At 34.4% G+C, this 18,547-nt stretch overlaps 1 protein-coding gene across 4 annotated transcripts in view; it reads right to left on the reverse strand.

The window, feature by feature from the left end:
* Positions 1-18,547, reverse strand: part of atxn10 (ataxin 10) — a 39,015-nt gene that overhangs the window by 14,515 nt on the left and 5,953 nt on the right. The window contains exons 1-6 of one of the 4 annotated variants that reach the window (XR_012401387.1): positions 7,012-7,169; positions 6,549-6,746; positions 3,630-3,715; positions 3,444-3,540; positions 3,128-3,295; positions 1,395-1,475 (exon numbers count right to left, since the gene is read on the reverse strand). Coding sequence is in view for 3 of the 4 variants with exons in the window: in NM_001130612.1 (NP_001124084.1) it covers positions 1,395-1,475; positions 3,128-3,295; positions 3,444-3,540; positions 3,630-3,715; positions 6,549-6,746; positions 7,012-7,142 (761 nt within the window). In the remaining variant the exon portion in view is untranslated. Of the gene's footprint in view, positions 1-1,394; positions 1,476-3,127; positions 3,296-3,443; positions 3,541-3,629; positions 3,716-6,548; positions 6,747-7,011; positions 7,186-9,011; positions 9,291-18,547 lie in introns of those variants that run through there. The other 3 variants (XM_073945374.1, NM_001130612.1, XM_073945375.1) reach the window with 3 other exon arrangements.

Consider the following 18,547-nt stretch of genomic DNA (forward strand, 5'->3'; position numbering starts at 1 on the left):
TGATGAAGAATAGGAGTGATGCTCAAGCTCTGTTTTAATCCCTGGTAGTGAGCTGTCTTGCTGTCTAAATAACAAATTACCTTTTTTTATGTAATTAGAAACATAATAGGCTTATGAACGTTTTTAATACACAATACAACATTTAAAAAGCACAAAAGTATTTTTTTAAACCAAGGCCACTTGTTCGAGTCTCGGCTCTGTTAGCGTTTCTGTGTGGAGTTTGCATGTTCTCCCTGCATTCGCGTGGGTTTCCTCTGGGTGCTCCGGTTCCCCCACAGTCCAAAGACATGCGGTACAGGTGAATTGGGTAGGCTAAATTGTCCGTAGTGTATAAGTGTGTGTGCGAATGTGTGTGTGGATGTTTACCATAGATGGGTTGTGGCTGGAAGGGCATCCGCTGCGTAAAAACTTGCTAGATAAGTTGGCGGTTCATTCCGCTGTGGCGACCCCGGATTAATAAAGGGACTAAGTCGACAAGAAAATGAATGAATGAATAAAGGGGCTATATGTACAAATTTCATGTTTTATTGCAAATGTAAGTCATACATTCTTTGTTAACAGACTTTTATGTTGTTAGCAAGGCTATACCTTTGTTTAATTTAAATAAATTAATTAAAATAGCTTCTGAGCACTCACTCACTTTCATTCTACTCATTCCCTGCTTTATCATGCGTCACAACAGCAGACTGAAACACCTGCTTGTGAGCACTGCAGGCCAAGTTAATAACATTCATTCATTTTCTTTTTGGCTTAGTCCCTTTATTAATCTGAGTCCGCCACAGTGGAATGAACCACCAACTTATCCAGCAACCCATCCCTCGGAAACATCCACACACACTCATTCACAGACATACACTATTGACAATTTAGCCTACCCAATTCACCTGTACCGCATGTCTTTGGACTTGTAGGGGACACCGGAGCACCCGGAGGAAACCCACGCATACATGGGGAGAACATGCAAACTCCACACAGAAACGCTAATGTTGTTTCTGATCATTTGCTGACCCAAGACTGTAATGATCCAATACAATCTGCTTAGCCTGTAGTTTATGGAAAATACTACATGCTGTTGTCCTTTTTTTATTAAAAAGCAGTAATAGCAACAAACTGTAATTAAATAATTAATATCATTAAAACAAATTACATTTTGGTTGTTATCAATAGGGCTCGTTCTGGTAAATATGCCAGTGAAAGTGTAAAAAATATTTTAAAAAGCTTCCTTTACGACACATTTTTGTCCTCTTTGGCGCTTTAACCCTTTATCCGGCAAAGAACGATAAATGGTAATTTCACTGACATTGTCCTAAAAGTTCAATAGTCTTGTAATACCCTCAGTATTTCAATGAGTGACAAATAAAGGGTTAAATTGATGCATAAATTTGAGTTTATACCTTTCCTCATTGGTCATCTCAGTGTACATCTTCCTAATGAGCTCTGTAGACTTGAGGAAATGCTGTGTGACAATAAAGACCCTGCAAAATAAGAAATATATAATTTAAAAAATCACAACAAATTAAGCCTAAATAGTAGTTTCTTTTGAGGACAACAATAATGATAATAAAGACCTAGTTTTAAATATAATGTCCACGTCAAAAATACAATATCAAAAACAACAAAAATTGTTAAATTTAGAACGATGTTGTTTTTTTTATAATACCACTGACAGAAAATCAGAATCCATGCAACCTACTCGAACATTTTAAGTGTTACTTCACCCAAAAAGGAACATTTCCTTATCATTTACTCACACTCAATCGGTTCAAAGCTTTCATGAATTTCAGTTTAATACAAAAGAAGTCATTCTTAGGAATAAAAATCAACCAATGACATCCACAAGGATGCCAAATGATCAAAAAATGAAGAAAACATTTCCTAACATTCTTTGTTCAACATTAGAAAGTAACTCAAATAAGTGGTGAAAGATGTACCGATAACAGAATTTTTGTGTGAACTAACGCTTAAAGGAACACTACACCATATTAAGCATCACCTACAGTGTACACAACTACTTGTCTACCCAGTTACTCCACACTTTCAACATAATTTCTTCATCTAACTGTTATATATTTCTCATCTACTAAAGCCTCATCTAAATCATTAAGAAATCTTGAAGTTATCCAAAATAACCAGCTCAACATCAGAAAGATCAGACCTTTCCTAACCTATCTTCTAGTCCTAGCTCTTGTAATTTAACAATTGGACTACCTCAATACTGGATGGACTCCCATCTTGCACCCTTAAACCTCTACAGATGATCCAGAATGTTGCAGCTCATCCAAGAGTGAGTGAGAGTAAGTGAGCACCCCCTTGTGGTACCACCACAGAGAAGCTGTAAATCACTTTCCAAAACCTTTTCATTCAATGTTCCTCGCTGGTGGAATGATCTTCCCATTCCCACACGGACTGCTGATTCACTGATTTCATTCAAAAGACAACTGAAAACCCATATAATCCACTGGAAAAAACTCTCCCTCCATAATCTAGCTTTTACTTCTCTGAGTACTAGCAGTTCCCTTGCATAAGTAGCACTTCCTATATGTATGTAAATATTGCAAGCATATATCATTGAATGGAATTAGACTATTAGAATCTTGCTCAAAAAATGACCAGAGCTTCAAAAATTTTCCTATTTTCTATACTCTCATTCCAGGTGTAATAAACAAGAAACTTTGCCATAGTATAGCCGCAGCAGGTGCAATGATATAACATTGATCTTAATCTACCATGTAACTACAGAAGGGTCAGGCTTTAAATATAAAATTTACAGAAACCTTTTAGTCATTTTTGAGCGAGATGCTAATGGTCTAATCCAATTCAATGATCTATGCTAAGCTAAGCTAAAAGAGCTTCTGCCAGACCCAAAGATCAACTGAATACATATAAAAATAAATAAACTTAACTGTTTTACTCTAAGGGAGTGGTAAAATTAGCCAATTTTCAAAAAAAAAAAAAAGTGGAGTGTTCCTTTAATGTGAAATTAAAAAAACGCATACTTGCAATAAACAAAATGTTATGGTGCATTGGTGCAGGTGCTACTATAGTTAGAATTCTTAGTGCGAAGATAAATTAATGTGCTTATTCAAATGTTTATTTTAATGAAAACAAATCAAACCACAATGCTTACGTCCAGTCTAGATCAGGCAAAGTCCTGCACAAGTCCATGATCTTCAGAGTCAGTTTAAGCCGTTGTGTATCTTCAACAAACTGCTCCGTCTTGTGTTCATCCAGACAAGTGTGGATCACCATACACGTATATGAAATGGATTTTTCATCAGGGAGCTGCAAAATGTCCCTTGAACAAAAAAATAAAATTTCACAAAACCACACCAATGCAGAAATTTACAAATCAGTTAAACATCACAAAGTGAAGAGCGAACAATCTTTTTCAAATGACATCATAAGAAATGCACCAGCAGCCGTTTGACCATAAATTCACTCACCAAAAGATATGTGGGAAACCAAACTCCCAGATGTCATCTTTGCAGAGCTGGTTTCCTACAGCAATGTTACCAAGAAACTGAATTCCACATCGAAGCGCTGCCAAAGGAGAGAGCAGTACATTGATTTATCTGCCTCCGTCTCAAGAAGAAGATTCTTCAGACGGAGCTCAAATGATTACAACTCACCGTCATAAATGTCATTTGAACCTCTGGATGAAATCTTGATGAGATTGGATAAAATCTCAAAAGATCGCTTGATAGAGCCTAGATCTCTGTAAAGATAAAATGTTTGTCTTCTGGTTTATAAAACCCACAGTCATATTCATATACAATAATGATTATGATGTTACAAAAATTTGTTCATAAGACTAGGACAACACGTCCAAACATTTGTGGATCTTGTATAAAGAAAACATCAAAAAAAGGATATTTGTGTAAAATAATAAAACATTTATTCTATATAGGGCAAAGAAAAAAAATTATAATTATGAATTATTTATAGACCTCTATTTTTTGACATAGATTTTTTTAGTTGTATTTTTTCTGATTTATTTGACAGGGACAATGCACATATGTACATAAAAATACAGAAATTAACAATGTGCAAGAATTAGCCAAATGGCTGTTTTGCATCTGCATAAATTAATCTACAAAATAAATATTTTAAAATACATAATAAATACAAGGTTCAAAATGCACGTGAAACTAACAGCATTTCTAAAAAAGCAACAATCCATCAAGATATTATCCTATAGCTATAATTATACTATTAAACTAACAGAACACAGTCATCTCATTCAAAAACATACTGTACACAATTCTCCAATAAATATCAACTTGCAGGCAAATATAATAAAATTATATAAGGATCAATGAGGACAATATTGACATTTATCATTTGACTCTTTTTAATAGGTCTGTGCAATTAATCCGAAAAACAGTTTCATTTTTGATTTTGGCATCCAGAAATTATGAAAAATCTGAAAAAAAAAATTCTATTGCAAAACAAAAACGTTCTTGCAGTGAAGACAATGTGTTGTTGTGAATTGTCCCCGTTAAAGAAATTTTATTTCAAACTATGACTTCAAGTGTATGTACAAAGTAGGGCTGCTTGAGATTATGGCAGAAGTCATATTCATCAATGTTGTAATCAAGATTATTTAACATAATTTGTCATTATATATATATATACAACAATTTTTCTGTAAAGTAAAACTGTTTTAAAATCAGTTGATTCACTTTATAAACAGACACCTATTGCCCTATCATGCACCCGGCACAATGTGGCACAAGGCGCGGCGCAATAGTCGTTTTGAGGCGTTGCGCTACGCTGTTTAAATAGCAAATGCATTAGCACTCATATGTGCGGCCATAGGCGTTCTGGTCTAAAAAGGAAGGCGTTCTGAGGTGTACCGCTGGCGCGTCGCTATTTTGAGAAACTAAAATAGATTTTTCAGTAGACCAAAACAAACCCGGTCTAAACTCCGGCGCAGAGTTGCGCCTCGCTTACGCACTGCTTAATACGCACAAGAGAGCAATAGGCAAATATCTTTACATATGAAAAAAATTTAATATTAAGGATATATATATATATATATATATATATATATATATATATATATATATATATATATATATATGATATAATAAGAATAGATATAGGATATAATTATAAAGGATTAAAATATTACAAAACATACTATTTTCTAGCCTACATAAATATGAAAAATCACTGCTTTTATGCCTTCTTCATCTCAGGAGGCTTTTTCAGTTCATTCATAACAATTTGCTTTTGTATAATGTTATTATTATTAGCAGTATTATTTATTATATCCATATTTATATTTGTTTTATTAAAAACAAGCTTAGATTAGCCCACCTGTCAGGTTTTAGACCATATGGGGCACAGCATGTGTTTTAGGATATAACTCAGGTTTTCGAGCACACTTTGTTATTATTGTTCATTTATTCGTTTGCTGGAAATTAGAACTGAATTTAGAAACAGTTTTGAAACTATTATTTGCGCTTAACAAACGCAATTAATTATTTATAGACTAATTGATGTCTATGCGCAAAGGTTTCCCTATCCACGAGCGAAAGTGAAAATACATCCATTATCTCTCATTCTTACGGAGTAGATGCTCTATTTAACAGTTTTCTGTTAAAAAAACTGTTAACTGTTTGCTTGTGAAATGCAAATTTTTTCCACTTAGACTTACTTTACGTCCTGTAAATAGCGAATGCGCTTATGGCGCGACGCAGCTGGCTCTTAAAGGGAATGGGAGATGATACTCTAATTGGTTTATTCTCAAAACACACCTATAACTCATAAAGAATATAAACTCAACCCTTTTAGACTATGCGCCACGACGCAAAGCGGATTTTCCTGTCCTTAATTTAGCAAAACTGTGTTCTGACACGCCCTGAAAGCGTTTGCGCCCTGCGTTTTGCGCTCTGCGCATGGACCGTCAAAATAGAGCCCCTAAAGTATTTGATCAAAAGAGTATTATAAGGTATCATCACTGTAATATTATACAAAAACAGTATTTATTGAGCTCTGATAATATGAATTATTTGGCTGTTGCTTGTAGGATTTGTAAAATTTTAAATGGATTTGCTCCACCTTCATTATGTGAGTTTGTGACACAGACGAGGAATAATGGTAGAGCAACATGATATATGACTAGAGGAGACTGAGCTGTGCAGTTTAGACTTACAACTTTTGCACGTCAGTCTTCTCAGTTAGAGCCAGTCATTTCTGGAATAAACATCCTATTGATTTAAGGGGTATTACAAATTGTTTAACATTCAAATACAAGTTAAAGAAATGGCTAAAAGCAAATCAAGTTCGTAATCATGTGTAATTCTTTTCTTTAGCTTTTTATGGCATTCTTGTTCTGTCTTTTTTAATGCATGTAATTTACTGTTATTGTACGTGTAATAAAGCTGGTTTTAGGTTGCCTTTTTAAAATCTGGCATGGTTCAACAGATGAAAATTAGCCCTTATGGCTAACTCTGGCTTATTTACAGTTTTACTACTGATTAATGAGAATTGTCCCTGTTAAAGAAATTTCATTTCAAACTATGAGAGGTCTCAGACATTACCTCAGACTGCACTGGTTTTGAGTGCATTGCACGCAGGCATTTCTGTGCGCTCTGAAACACTCTGCTGTGAGTTTAAAGCACAGAGATGATGCTTCTCCCTCCTGTGATTCTGTCTCATCTGTCAAACGTTGGACATCCACAGAAAGCCTTGACAGCACCGCAGAGAGATTTCCAAAAACCTCCCTGTCAACACTGCCTCTGAAACATGACAATAATGACACCAGACAAAGCTTAGTCAGTTTTCAATAAGAGGAACGTTTTACAGCAGCTTTCTCCACAAGCAATTATTGCATGTTTATTATTTGAAAACACACTGCTGGTTTGTTTAAGTGGCTAAGGGGATGATTCAGATATGATACAGAAAAAAATGGTAATACATATGATCATCATAATGCATAAGAATCGACTTCAGCACAAAATAACACGTTTCTGTTCATCTTGTGAACTGGGAAGTGTGTGGTACCTGAACTGCTCATCTCTGAAAGCGCTCGTCAGGGTTTGTAAAGCTTCGAGATGCGTGTTTGTAAGTTTTTCACAGGTTATTTCACTAAGTGTGTTGTTTATGTTCTGCATGCTGTCACCGGAGCCTGCCATAATCAACACGCGCGCGCGAGTAAATGCAGACCCCAACTTCCGTCTACCGGCTACACTGGTTTTCAAAATAAAAGCTCGTGTTATTTCGATTATGTAAATGTGATAACAACATAAACATAACAATCCAAATGTATTAAATGGTAATTGTTTTTTCCCCATTTTATTCTTAATGTCTATAGAAGGAAACGTTCATATATAAATATATGCAACATTTTATTATCCTCTCTGAAATATGGTGTGCTTAAAATTCTCTGTAAAAACCTTTAAATCTAATGTCGAAAAGTGTTAGAAATTAATGAAAGTTAGCACATATAAAACGAAGCAAAATTTTTCAAATACAAAAGTTATTGAATTTTGTGAAAGACAATTTTAGACAGAGGAATGTGACAAAAATGTTATTTTTAGCAAATGATGAAGCAAACATGTAAAAGCACTTACTTTAAATCTTCAACATCAAGTATCCAGGCTAAAAATTGTATATTTTCTTAGTTTTTATAGTTCAAACAATCCTATCCTATCCTTGTATTGATATCTTGCTAGAATAAGTAAGTGATTACCAAAATTACACATAAATAGCTATAAAAGAGAAGGATCATGGAAAAGTGAGGGAACAGAGAAATTTTGTTTTAATTTTATTTGCTGTTAATTCATTTATTTCACCCCTATTTTGGTACCATGAGCTGACACTATCTAAATTAACCTGCTACATAATGTGTGCTGGTACCACATTTTGTACCAGTTTTTAATTTGTTGTTACATATTGTAAGCTATTGTAAGTTATATATAACTAATATATATAACTAATATCACACGAGTAGCCGGATATAGTCAGATATAGAGCAATATCGCACTGCTACTCGTGTGATATTGCGTTTATACAACAGTTTGACAACATAATTGTGTATATAAAAACAAAATCAAACATGGAGAGTCTTAAAAACCCTTTTGTATGAGGAACTACTTTCTTCTGGATTTAAATCATAAGCTGACAGTTAAACAGTTGAGCGTGTATGTGGGCGGAGTACTACACAAAGGGTAAAGAGGCTGTAGGAGTTCTGATATTGCAGAATATCGCACGGCTATCAGCCAATCAGATTTGAGAACCAGACAGAACTGTTGTATAAATATATATATATATATATATATATATATATATATATATATATATATATATATATATATATATATATATATATATATATATATATATATATACATACACATATATATATACATATATATATACACATATATATATACATATATATATATATATATACAAACACAGAGTCTAAAACCCTTTTGTACGAGGAACAACTTTCTTCTACCATTCATTCCCATCTGCAGCTGACGTCAAAACAGCAGAAGTCGTTACTAATTCACCAATGTTACTTGAGAGCTGGTTTTTGAATCATTCTCTCGCATAATGTCTAAAGTGATGACAAACCAGGCGATTTTGCTCACATTATAAGGTTGAATGGCATAAACACCATCAGTCTACAAACATTTTCAAATATTTCGGTTGCAATCGGGAGATCATAATAATTATCCCTGGGAAAGCCAAAGCAGCGCAAACACTACCAGATTACTGTTGTGTTTGTGATAAGGAAAATGCTAAACACATGCGGGCATTTCTTCTTTCTTTCTGTTAACTGAACTAGTCTGCAGTAACGAAATCAGGAGACTCATTAAAAACAAACAGATGGCCAACCAAAAAGTATCTCAGGGTTATACAAAGAGTGGGCAACACAAAATACACACATTCCTGATATGCGAGTCCCATCTTACACTCAATACACTACAATTATATGATATAAATACAGCACTACAACATATAAAAGAAAGAGATAGACTTAAAATGTCACTTACCAGTTTTATAATGCTTTGATCAGCTGTAGTTTAAAATTACGTGGAGCTTTAATCCTCACAGGGCCTATTATGCGGTTTCTGTTGCCATCTTGTGGATGGACAACGTCAACTGTCAACCGTTCTGCTCAGTATGACATGTTGATGGCCGCCAAAGCACTAAATCTCGGAAATTATAAATATTTAAAATAGGCACAATTCTAAAATAAATGCATAGTTGCAACCTAAACAACTACTTTATCCACTAAAAAGCTTGAAAAGTACACTATGTTGTCCAACAACCTCAAAATTTTTCAAACTGTAGTGAGTTTATTTATCTGCTGTCACTATATGTGGGCGGAATCATACACAATAGTGAGGAGGCTGTATGAGTGCAGATTTGAGAACCAGACAGAACTAATGTGTAGATATAGACAGACAGACAGACAGACAGACAGAGATAGATAGATAGATAGATAGATAGATAGATAGATAGATAGATAGATAGATAGATAGATAGATAGATAGATAGATAGATAGATAGATAGATAGATAGATAGATAGATAGATAGATAGATAGATAGATAGATAGAGTAGGTAGGTAGGTAGGTAGACAGGCAGGCAGGCAGGCAGACAGACAGACAGACAGACAGACAGACAGACAGACAGACAGACAGACAGACAGACAGACAGACAGACAGACAGATAGATAGATAGATAGATAGATAGATAGATAGATAGATAGATAGATAGATAGATAGAGTAGGTAGGTAGGTAGGTAGACAGACAGGTAGGCAGGCAGGCAGGCAGGCAGGCAGGCAGACAGGCAGGCAGACAGACAGACAGACAGACAGACAGACAGACAGACAGACAGACAGATAGATAGATAGATAGATAAAGATAGAAAAAATCACATTTCCTAATAATTATATGACATAACATGCACATTTGCATATTGTAGAATACAGTTAAACATTTCATCTTTGACTTTTGCTACAGTTGGCTGACTTATATTTAAAATAGATTAATAATTACAAATGAATGAATAGCACTTTTGAATGTTAAACAGTTCCATAGTCAAATAAATAAATTATTAGCAATTTTGACATGCACATAGTTCCATAGTCAAAGAGATCAAAATCTTTAAGGTAAAACCTTTAAAATTCACAAAAATTACTAGAAAACTGATACAAAATCAGATTATGACATCCCCAAGTTTAGACTTTTTTGCCATTACTTGTATTCCTCGGAGACAATCTGTGACTGTTACATTGATTGAATCTGTTCTTGAGAGGACTGAATGTTTGCGATGATGCGTAAAAAATATTACAACATGATGCAACTTTCTTGATGTCCCCATTCAAGAATGAGCTCATCCGGACCATTATAAGTCAGGCCATCTGACACCCATTCATCTGAATCAAACGTTCAAAGGACTTGGACATCAATCGTTCCCGTTTTTTCATAAACAAGATGTGGGGACAAGTGTTCCAGCTGAAACAACAAAAGGCCTGAGTTCCCCTTTGAATCTCCAGAAGTGCCAGAGTATTTTGGGTCACTGGCTTTCCATTCTGTGGTTCATCTCGTGTTTTTTCTGGCTTGGAAAATGGAGTGAAGGAAGTTGGTCTTGCATGAAGAATATAATTACAGGTGGTTTTGTATCAGACGAATATCCTCGGGTTAAGGGTGGACCCGTTGCTAATACATAAATTGGGTAGTGCCTCTACCAGGCCCTAAAAGAGAGTCGTTGATCATGACAGACTGAAGGCAACTGAAAGCATCTACTGTGCTTAATGGCTTACCAGACCAAAAAAGAAAAAAAGAAAAAGAAAACTTCCTCTCCACCACTCCAAAATGTATCTGGTGTCCTTGAGCAGATAAATACGTGCTAAATCAATGATCACTTTGCACGGCAGCTAAACGCTTGCAGAAATATTGTAGAAGTAGTCATGTGTGCTGCTTTAATATGGTTCCCATAAAACACTTCCTCATGGGAAGCAGCTGGGTGAAGTGAAGTATTGCTTTCACAATGACAGACTTGCAGGAGATGCATTATAATATCACTTGCTATGGTCTCGATTTTTACAATAGTACCAATATTTCAAGTGATAGGTAGGAAATGTTATCCACATTATTGTCACTGCACATTAGGCAAGCACAGCTCTGTGAAACTTTAACCAAAATTACTCAATGAACCTCAAGAGGACTTGATTTAAAATGTTTTTGTTGTTGTTGTTGCTTCCATTTTTACAAATAGTTTATTATCTCTACTTGCCTAAAATAGAAAGGCAAGAAAGATGCTAATGTTTGAATGACTGTAGAAACACTTGTGATTCTTTGTGATTACTAAATGTATCAAAACAGCCAGTATCACTAAAAATTATAATATTTTATTATTTTATATTATATTATTTTATATTATAATATATTATATTTTATATTATAATATATTATAATATTCTATATGTATTATAATATATTACATTATTATTGTATTATAACATATTATATTATATTATATTATATTATATTATATTAGATTAGATTATATTAGATCAGAAAAATATTTGTGTTGTTGTTTTGATGGCCAAGGCATCAATATGTGGATGTCTAATGGACATCAAGGTTTGCATTTATTACAAGCTTTTTGATGTCGTGCATGATGTCAATTTGATGTTGTTTAAACGCCTAAAAAACACACGTCAAAAGTACAAATTAATTTTGATTTATTGTCAACTGTCTACCTTCATGTCAAAATGAAGGTTGTCAAATTGACATCAAACATTGATGCATTGTCGAGACCAATGTAAGTCATTAATTTGATGTCATTTTGACGTGAAAGTATACTGTAAAAAAAAACAAAAAAACTTGCAAGTACATTGAACTTATTTTAAGTTAATCAGACTTAAAACAGCTTGTGTAACTTATAAAATTAAGTTAGAACATGATTAACTTAGTTTAATAAGTTACAATGAATTAAAAACACATGCTGTCATGACTAATTGTATATATATACCTTTTAACAGTCTAGTCAACTGACATCAAATCGATTTACATGGATGTAGAAATACAAAATCCAGTGTAAATTTGTCAATTCTAATTGGGGCTTTTTAGATGAATGAACATATATTATACTAGAAAACTTTTTTGTGTTGTTATTTTGATGGTCAAAAAGTTGACAACACTTACAAAACACACGTCAAAAATGCAAATTAATTTTGATTTAAAGTCAATCGTCTACCTTCATGTCAAAATCCGAAAATCCAAAATCCTGTTTTGTTCCATGGTCAAAAAGGTAATTAATCGAAATCGAATCGCAATTTGAAATGAGCAAATCGCAAGAGGCTGTGATATAGAATATATATGTATTATTTACAGCTGTCTGTGTGTGATAGGCTTACTAGCCAATTAAGCGAGCATACTTTCATTCTGTGCAATAAGAACTGTTCAATCTACCTCTTATCAGCCATGGTAGTTTGCTGAGTGTTCTGTATTTTTAGAATATATTTTTTTTGTTTGTATAATAAGCCACGTTACCTTCCTAATTTGGTTGAATTGTTTACAGAAAGGAAAGGTCATTTTAGGTGTGCTGATTGTTTGCTCTAGAGAAAAATTTGTTTAATTTCCGAATAATTTACAACCAATCTGAATAAATGTTAATAGAGGTTAACTATCAGTTTTTTTTATTAACGAACACACTTTAGCAGTAAGAAGCAACGATACAGATTATTAAGCTGAAGCTTGACTACAAAATGAAATTGTAGATTAAATCGAAAACACAATATCTGTCAAAACAATTGCAATTAGACATGTTCCCCAAATCACACAGCCCTAGCATCAATGTGTTGATGTCAAATAGACGTCAAGGTTTTGACATCAAATCGATTTGCGTTTTTGAGAGTTTTTTTTAAAGTCATGCCAGATGTCAATTTGATATTGTTTTGCCCACTTTCTGTCTCGCCCAAAGCCTTTTGTTTTGTTTTGGTTTGATTTTTGAACCGACATCATTCAGCAAAGGGATATGGAACTGTAATGCGGTCAAGACCTGACTGGAACTACTTAACTGCGTTTACTTGAAAATAATTCCATTCCTTAGAATCTCCATTAGCCAATCAGAACCAAGTATTCAACAGCCCTGTACTACTATCAAGTGCTCAACAGCATACATCAGATACATCCGACTAACAAAGATATGACGTTTTATCTCTCCTGATCTCTGGACCTGACAGTTCCTCTCATCACAGCCTCAAATCTCTAGACCCACAGGTAGAAACCCTCCAAACCATAAGGGGAAAAGATCTGTATCTGGAAAAATCACGGCCACAAGCTTTTCTTCATAAATATCATTTACAGTCAGCCTGTTGATGACCACCCAAAACCAACAGAGAGAACCATTATTCATTCTCAACAGAAGCCTCAAAGCCACAAACTCAACTGTGCTTTCTTGCTGGCCTCTGGATCTATATATAGATTGCGCAATTCCTTTTCGCTTTTCAGCACAAAGCGGCTGCGTCCTAATTGTTTAGACTTGGTTAGTCCAAGTTTAAAAACACGATTTGCAGTATTAAAAGCATGCTGACTGGATTCTTAGATTTACTTGACAAGTACTGCCTCTAATCTAAAGGACAGTGGGTAGAAGGAAGTGATGAAAAAAGTAGATATATGTGCGGTTATTGGTCTCCTTTACTGTAGACCATATCAAGATCTCCCTCTACTGACCAAACAACGAAATACAAATCAAACAGGACAAAACCAGCATGCCTATAATTAATCATAATAAGTTAGTATCATGTATTTTCACCATATTTCTGTTTCACCCCATCTCGTTTTAAAAATGAATGCCCAAAGGGTTCATTTGTTCCCTCTACAACTATCAAATATATGACTGAACCAAGATTATATCATTAATATTAGGATTTAATAAAAAAATAATAATAACTGTTATAATATATAATAATAACAACAAAATAATGATTGTTAAGCAAACAAGAACATATTTTTTTTTAGATTAAAGGTTTCTTATTATTCTAGTTCTATAGAAATGCATGACAGTTTTAGCTTAATTTTAGATCTTTTGGTTTGTTTATTTATTTATAGAATGTGGTTTCAGTCCACAATCACAACCTTAAACCAATGTGCTAAAAAGGACAAATAAAGATGACTCCATTTAGACATTTTTCAAATTACATCAAGTTGTAAATCCATTTATTGAGCAGAAATTTAAAAGAAATCACTATTAGTGATTATAAAAAATAATCCCAAACAATTTTTAAACTTCTAAAAATGCAATATTAATATATTAACATCAATTTAATAACCACTCCTAGTTTCTCTAAATACATACGTTTGCAAACAAGCAGCAGAGGTTTGACATTACAGCAGAAGAATTTGAAATATTTTTGCTTTTGTGAGCCTGTATTATGATTATTATGATGATTATTAATATATTTTCTTTGTCAACGAACTCTACATTCATATAGACCATTTTGAGGGATGTAAACAAAAACAATGGTCCCCAACAGATTTCCTGTTTTACATTTTTCATTTCTATAGCTTCCGAGAATCCAAAAAGAGCCACATATTAATAAATAATGGTATGATAGCTGTTTTAACATTAAGTTATGATCGAATTGCCTCTTGGTACAGTTATAACAAGCAAGACATGTTCAAGGGAAAATGACATGACCACATTGAAATGCTCTATAATGCAACTGCACTATACATTTTGTACATATTACCTATTAAGCTGATTCAAGTCTGATGCCTTTCCCAGAGATGGGTTGCGCTGCATAAAAACTTGCTGGATAAGTTGGCGGTTCATTCCGCTGTGGTGACCCTGAATTAATAAAGGGACTAAGCCGACAAGAAAATGAATGAATGAAAGTCTGATGCCACACGTCTGTTTCTGTGTACAAAGGCTCAACCGAATGCAAAAAGCAGACAACAAATAGTAACATTACTAATATACATTCACAGTGTGCTATAATATAATACCACTGAAAATCCTACAGTCAATGTTATATCCAAGTCTAATCTCATATGGTTAGACAGTGATTCCTCTTTTATAAATAGCGAAAAAATGGGAGTCTGGGATGGAGAAAATCAGGAGACTGTAGGTTTTCTAAAGGATTTGATTTATGATGAACATAAGAGTCGTAAACAGCTATCAAGATTTCTCAATTCATATGAGTAGCGGCTTGGACCCATAAATAGTATCCCATAAATCACAACTTACAATCTGTTAAAAGTCAATCCTGAGAATATTTCCTTAACACATTATAAATGTTTGAAATATAAAAAAAATAAATTAAAAAAAGCTAACATCTTTTTACCATTGCTAGTTGGTTAGTTCATGGTTAAATCACAGCCCCTTTCCCATAACAGAGCTCAATAGCTGCAGGGAGGATCAATTCTGATTTTTCAAATATTTCACATTTGATAGAGATGGCAGCATATCTGCGAGTGAGCATGGTTTCAATGCTACAAGAGAACATGCCCTTAGCATTTGATTACTTCTTTATTTTAAGATTTTAATATCCAATATTATTAACTTAGCAGCTTTTTAATCATTCAAATTTGGCTGGGTGGTTAATGAAACATTTTTCTGTGGTGTTAAAACGCAGAACCCATTGAGGTCATGTCCAAGGTAAGCATGGGACGATAACCGGTTTACCCTGGTTTGGAAGATTTAAGGTACTAAAACCACAAACATTTCTGTTGTAACATTCCTAAGGTATATGGAAAGGGTTTTTCATGTATTGTAAAAAAAAAATGGGGTTTTTAAAACTAATAAAGACAGCATGAGCATCCATGATTTATTTTAAATATTAAGTCTGACATGTGTACTGTTCAAAAATATCATAAATGCTTCCTAAAATGAAATATATTGTGTTCAAAATGGGGAAATAGTTGTTGTTTTTTACAGAGACTTTTAAAAATAACTTATTTTAGAGCAGTAATAACAATACTGTGATGTCATGATGTTTTTATCTAAGGTTATCATACCATCAGAAACCTATACTGGCCCATGCCTCCACGCGTACAGAGGCATTATTGTAAACTGCGTTTCCTATTTGTTTAAAGTCTCATCCACACATGCACTGTTAAAAAAATGCACCATAAACGCTCTAGAAAGCACTGTCATGAGCATGCCAAAGCAACAGTTGGTGATATTCTTGATTCTGAATGGCTGTCAACATGATACACTGAGGAAGAACATATCATCAGTACACCAAAAAGACTTTGCTGCTTATTCAAGCTACTTATTTAAAATGAGCTGAGTTTTTTTAGTAGTCAACTCAATTGTTTTATGTTCAATCCACTTAAATTTGTAAAAACGATCAAGTTAACTGATATAACGTAATGATATAAGTATTTGGTTAACATGAAGCAATTTGTGTGGAACCTATCATTTTTTACAGTATATACATGCTAACTTCCATAGCTATTAGCAGAAGTAATTTGGTTACGTCGGGCATCTCACAGATCAGCGTCTTGTAAACATCGGAGATTGATTGTAGCCCACAATCTGATGTCGCACATAGAAAAAGATGGCACGGACAAGCCACAAACCCCATTGTTTTTAGAAAATTTTCACCCTGACAAGAGTTTCCGCTAAGTTTTGGTATCTAACATGCGGGCATTTCTTCTTTCTTTCTGTTAACTGAACTAGTCTGCAGTAACGAAATCAGGAGACTCATTAAAAACAAACAGATGGCCAACCAAAAAGTATCTCAGGGTTATACAAAGAGTGGGCAACACAAAATACACACATTCCTGATATGCGAGTCCCATCTTACACTCAATACACTACAATTATATGATATAAATACAGCACTACAACATATAAAAGAAAGAGATAGACTTAAAATGTCACTTACCAGTTTTATAATGCTTTGATCAGCTGTAGTTTAAAATTACGTGGAGCTTTAATCCTCACAGGGCCTATTATGCGGTTTCTGTTGCCATCTTGTGGATGGACAACGTCAACTGTCAACCGTTCTGCTCAGTATGACATGTTGATGGCCGCCAAAGCACTAAATCTTTGAGAACCAGACAGAACTAATGTGTAGATATAGACAGACAGACAGACAGACAGACAGAGATAGATAGATAGATAGATAGATAGATAGATAGATAGATAGATAGATAGATAGATAGATAGATAGATAGATAGATAGATAGATAGATAGATAGATAGATAGATAGATAGATAGATAGATAGATAGATAGATAGATAGATAGATAGATAGATAGATAGATAGATAGATAGAGTAGGTAGGTAGGTAGGTAGACAGGCAGGCAGGCAGGCAGACAGACAGACAGACAGACAGACAGACAGACAGACAGACAGACAGACAGACAGACAGACAGACAGACAGATAGATAGATAGATAGATAGATAGATAGATAGATAGATAGATAGATAGATAGATAGATAGAGTAGGTAGGTAGGTAGGTAGACAGACAGGTAGGCAGGCAGGCAGGCAGGCAGGCAGGCAGGCAGGCAGACAGGCAGGCAGACAGACAGACAGACAGACAGACAGACAGACAGACAGACAGACAGATAGATAGATAGATAGATAAAGATAGAAAAAATCACATTTCCTAATAATTATATGACATAACATGCACATTTGCATATTGTAGAATACAGTTAAACATTTCATCTTTGACTTTTGCTACAGTTGGCTGACTTATATTTAAAATAGATTAATAATTACAAATGAATGAATAGCACTTTTGAATGTTAAACAGTTCCATAGTCAAATAAATAAATTATTAGCAATTTTGACATGCACATAGTTCCATAGTCAAAGAGATCAAAATCTTTAAGGTAAAACCTTTAAAATTCACAAAAATTACTAGAAAACTGATACAAAATCAGATTATGACATCCCCAAGTTTAGACTTTTTTGCCATTACTTGTATTCCTCGGAGACAATCTGTGACTGTTACATTGATTGAATCTGTTCTTGAGAGGACTGAATGTTTGCGATGATGCGTAAAAAATATTACAACATGATGCAACTTTCTTGATGTCCCCATTCAAGAATGAGCTCATCCGGACCATTATAAGTCAGGCCATCTGACACCCATTCATCTGAATCAAACGTTCAAAGGACTTGGACATCAATCGTTCCCGTTTTTTCATAAACAAGATGTGGGGACAAGTGTTCCAGCTGAAACAACAAAAGGCCTGAGTTCCCCTTTGAATCTCCAGAAGTGCCAGAGTATTTTGGGTCACTGGCTTTCCATTCTGTGGTTCATCTCGTGTTTTTTCTGGCTTGGAAAATGGAGTGAAGGAAGTTGGTCTTGCATGAAGAATATAATTACAGGTGGTTTTGTATCAGACGAATATCCTCGGGTTAAGGGTGGACCCGTTGCTAATACATAAATTGGGTAGTGCCTCTACCAGGCCCTAAAAGAGAGTCGTTGATCATGACAGACTGAAGGCAACTGAAAGCATCTACTGTGCTTAATGGCTTACCAGACCAAAAAAGAAAAAAAGAAAAAGAAAACTTCCTCTCCACCACTCCAAAATGTATCTGGTGTCCTTG

Source organism: Danio rerio, chromosome 4, assembly GCF_049306965.1.
Source record: "Danio rerio strain Tuebingen ecotype United States chromosome 4, GRCz12tu, whole genome shotgun sequence".
Lineage (NCBI taxonomy): Eukaryota > Metazoa > Chordata > Actinopteri > Cypriniformes > Danionidae > Danio > Danio rerio.